General features: G+C 42.9%; 1 protein-coding gene across 1 annotated transcript; it reads right to left on the bottom strand.

Annotated features, from left to right (window-relative positions):
- Positions 1–2838: 2838 nt before the first annotated feature.
- Positions 2839–3492, bottom strand: LOC133929594 (formin-like protein 14). Its single transcript, XM_062376397.1, has one exon. It carries the CDS (start codon positions 3490–3492, stop codon positions 2839–2841), a length of 654 nt encoding a protein of 217 aa, XP_062232381.1.
- Positions 3493–4554: the final 1062 nt, after the last annotated feature.

Genomic DNA, 4554 nt, shown 5'->3' with positions numbered 1-4554 from the left:
TTGTCTTGTGTTTATAATTAACTATACATAATAGAACACACCAAATTGTTTGCTAATCAGAGGTAAGCCAGCGAGGCCACTATGACCGGCGATCATCGGAGCACGGGTATAGTCCCCACCGCCTCCCCGCTGCTCTCTTGCGTCGTCTCCGGCACCGACAAGCCCTCCGGTGAACTCCCACCTCATGAAAAAATGTTCTGGAATGTGATAAAATGTTCCATCTAAAAGAAAAAGAATTGAAGTTCGGTTTCATAGAGGGAGTTGTTCTATGTGTAGACACCGAATGCTCTAAGCCGGAGCAGCAGAGCACGGAGGCAGCGATGGTGGCCATCGCCATGAACAAGAGGAGCAGATTTGGGGAACATGGAGCGCATGGAGGCCACACATACGGAACAACATATCGGACGCCACAAGTGATATTATTTAAATGAGCAGTACAAGCTTGATGCTACAAGGCCTATAATGCAGGCCTCTACTCATTCTATGGCTTCCTCGACACCAATGACTAGCCGACAGGGTCTTCCGATGCTGGCGAGGGTGGAGCATCATCCAAGGAGGAAACACCTAAGTGCCCGGAGGGCGGAGGAGGTGCAATCGGCGACGGATAGATTACCGGGGGCATAAAGACGGGCGATGGATAGACTATCGGGGGAACGAAGAGGAGACCTCCCAACTGGCGCGCCTCCAACACTGTGAAAGAGAGCATCAACGGCAGGAGGAGGAGGAGCGCCATGACGGCAGGTGTCGTGGTGTTGTTCTTGTGCCCGGCCGCCATTGTTGGCAGCAGCTAGCTAGCTAGCTTACTATTAGCTAAGCCTGAGCTTCTGTCGATCGGTGCTTCTTGGATGTGTTGCAACGTTGCGTGCATAGGGGCTATATAGAGTGTGGACTCGCTATCTATACGTGCGTCGAGGGAGGTGCTGTGTTATTACTGTTTAAATCTGCATGCGTTAATTTGGCAGCAATTAAAATAAATCTCCGAAAGATTTGTTTATATATTTTTTGCGAGGAAACTGTCCTCTCAGAAGGTTTTGATTTGCTAAAATGTGTGGTGATGAGATGATCGATGCTGGTACGTAGTGCTTAATTTTAGGGTGGATTTGAGACGGGAAAATAGGAGTTATTGATATGCATCTTTGACCACTCTTTTGTAATAGAATATATTTATAAAATGTAATAAAGTTATGAGACTATGGATTATGGCGTCAGACTTATGTGTTGTGCCTAAGATGTAATATGTATCTTTGACTACTCACGAAACATGAATAAACAAGGAAGAAGAGCAATCACCAAGACGAACAAAACTGTTCTGTTCGGCTGGCTCTGATCAACTCGAATTTGGCTTGTTTTCTAAATAGTTCTTGCTTGATTCTATAACTGCCTTTATCTACACTCTTACATTATTTATGAAAAGAAAAACTAAGAAATCTATTAAGCTAATTATAAAAGTAACAACTAAGGAAACTATTTATTTCTAAACTTATCTCATATGCCTGTATCAACAGCAGATCTCCTTGTCCTATACCTATATATAATACCAAATTGCCCTTTCATATCATATGAAAATATTTTTTAAGACAAATTTATGCATATAATTTTTATATTCCAAACTAAATATTTTAAATGTTATTAATAGTCAAAGTTTCATAAATTTAATTGGATCTTATCCAAAATATGAAATATTTATGAGCGGTGTACTATCAATTTTAGAGTACGTGTGCCAGTGTTCCAAGTAGCAGAAGCCTGTCGTAGCCTGGCAGGGACTATTCCCACTGTTTTTTATTTCTTATTTTCAACTTTTTTCGATCTTCAAAACTAACTCTAACTAGTGCTCTTAAGCTACTCCTAACACATTATGTCATTCAAAGGTAGATCATTAAATCAATGTAAAAAACAACTCCTCCAATGCATAGTGCCATATTGTTATTTCTTAGGAGTTTCTAAGACAATTAATTGTTGTATGTATTGTGCCTACGATAGTAGATCTAAAATGTAAATCGAATAAATGAATATATCCCGGTGTGGTATCGTACAATCTCGAAAACATTGGATTTCGTACGGTATGGCACAGTCTCCGAAACATTGGATTTCATTTAACTGGATACATGTTGCTTGAACCATGTCGAAATTCAATTGCACATAAAAGGGGAGAAAATTAATTAAAGAAACTGCTGATGAGAGGGGAGGGATCTTTCTTTCACAAAAGAAAATGTTTACGAACTTCTAGTGTTGAGACCTGTGACCCAAAAGCAAAAGGAGCAAGATCAGCCTAGTTGCAGCCATGGCGAACGAACATGGTTTAAGCCCACATATGGCAGCTAATTTTCGGCCTAAAAAAGTCCAGCCTACTCCGAATCAGCAATGTTTGCGCACTGAAAAAATTGTAGTGATTTCATTATTTTTTGCCCATTATGAAGATTTACCACTACTGAAGGTTTTGCTTAATCGTTTTTTCTTCTGCAGCGGAATGCGTTGATGTTTCGTGCTGAATGCACCATATCAAACCAAAAAAATCGAAAATGCTTTTGTTTGTACATTCGTCTCAACATACTGGAAATTTGAAACTTGTGACAAACACATGTTTTACCCTTTTATTACTTAAGAAAATATATAACATGTATGATCAGGGGATCCGCCTTGGACCAAATTTGGAAAAAGAATTTAAAACCCAATACAAATGGAGTCACATGAAGCTTATAGTAATATGTAGTCTTGCTCAACCCAAACGGGTTTGCAGCCTTTCATTCTTAAGAGATGAGGTCCAAATCCAAATGGAAGGTATATAAGATTTTTATTAGGTTGGCTACACAAGGAGTCAGTGGTCCATAGTGTCAGGAATCAAGTGCTAGTGCCCGATGGAGGAGGCGACGGCGGGTCACTGGTGATAGGGTTTGGCCCATTGGGAACCTTCCTCAGCACTGAGAAGTCGTCCGTGCTCATGGCCGATGGAGGCGGCGGCGGCGGGTCGCTGGTGATGGGGTCTGGCCCAGCGGGAACCTTTCTCAGCATCGAGAAGTCATCTGTACTCGTGGCTGATGGAGGAGGCGGCGGCGGGTCGCTGGTGATGGGGTCTGGTCCAGTGGGAACCTTCCTCAGCACCGAGAAGTCATCCATGCTCGTGGCCGATGGAGGAGGCGGTGGCGGGTCGCTGGTGATGGGGTCTGGTCCAGTGGGAACCTTCCTCAGCACCGAGAAGTCATCCGTATCCGTGGCCGATGGAGGCGGCGGTGGTGGGTCGCTGGTGATGGGGTTTGGTCCAGTGGGAACCTTCCTCAGCACCGAGAAGTTGTCAGTGTCTTTGGCCGATGGAGGAGGAGGCGGCGGGTCACTGGTGATAGGATTTGGTCCAGTGGGAACTTTCCTCAACACCGAGAAATCATCTGTACTCGTGGCCGATGGAAGCGGCCAGCGCGCTGACGCCGTGGAGGAGAGTATCAGCGGCAAGAGGAGTAGAGTCAACAGCGCCACGGCGACATTCTTGTGGCCGATCATAGCAATTGGCTAAAGCCTACTACTTCTAGCGCTACTACCACTCTCTCCTTTGGCTTGTGTTGCGAGTCTCTGGTGGCAGCTTTGCATGGGTTTTTATAGGGTCTCGCCTCGCCTGGGTGCAATGCATGCAAGCTGTAAAAAATGAGAGATTTGTCAAGTAATCACGCGATTACAGCTGTGTTGATTAGTTTGACAAAATCCATGGGGTGATGGAGGAATTCATTTGTCAAGTAATCACGCGATTTTTATTGGAATTGGGCCGGGTGACAAAGATATAGTATAATTTCGGAATTAATGCAGGCTATGCATGGCTGTGAATTAGTTTAATAGCGGGATTAATGTGTGGATTTGTCATGAACGGTTATTGGTATTAGCATGGACTCGAGGCTAATAGACCGTCCAGATTCACTCTTAACAGTTAACAAACAGGATGCACGTACCTAGACCTAGCTAGCCAGCTAGTTTTGGTTGAGCACTCTTGATCGTGTCCATGCAGAGTACAGACATTCATGCATGTGCATCTGTGGCAGCGTGTGATCGATGTGTCATAAAAGGGTTATGGCTGGATGCTTTCCCTTTCATTTTCTGGGCTTTGAATTCATGCTCCATTTGCACGTACTCTACATATTTTGACATGATTCCTTGTATCATTGTCAATGCATTGCATATTACAGTAAGATGAAGATCTATCGGTCATGATTTGTTAAGTACTTAAATCAAGGCTAGATGTTTTGTTTTTTTAGAAATTTCTAGGATATCTGTTTTTCTTATCTTGCCTTATCTAAAGATTCACATGAAGCTTCTAAAGGAGCCTCCAATTAGTAAATATATCTTTTGTCATAGGCAGCCTCATCTAATTAAGGATCACCATAGAACTTCCGGAGGAACCTCAATGTTAACACTTAATCACAACATAATTATGTAATTAACTTCTGATATGTATTAAATCGTGCACCAACTATTGTCATCGATCACTCTTATGTCTGACATTCTCCCACTTGATCGAATAGCCAACATCATTATTCCATAATTGACATAGGTACCATACCAAGGTAATGTAGT

The sequence above is a fragment of the Phragmites australis genome, chromosome 9 (assembly GCF_958298935.1).
Source record: "Phragmites australis chromosome 9, lpPhrAust1.1, whole genome shotgun sequence".
NCBI classification, from domain to species: Eukaryota; Viridiplantae; Streptophyta; class Magnoliopsida; order Poales; family Poaceae; genus Phragmites; species Phragmites australis.
The sequence above is the reverse complement of the archived record's forward strand: the minus strand, read 5'-3'. Positions and strand labels throughout refer to the sequence as shown.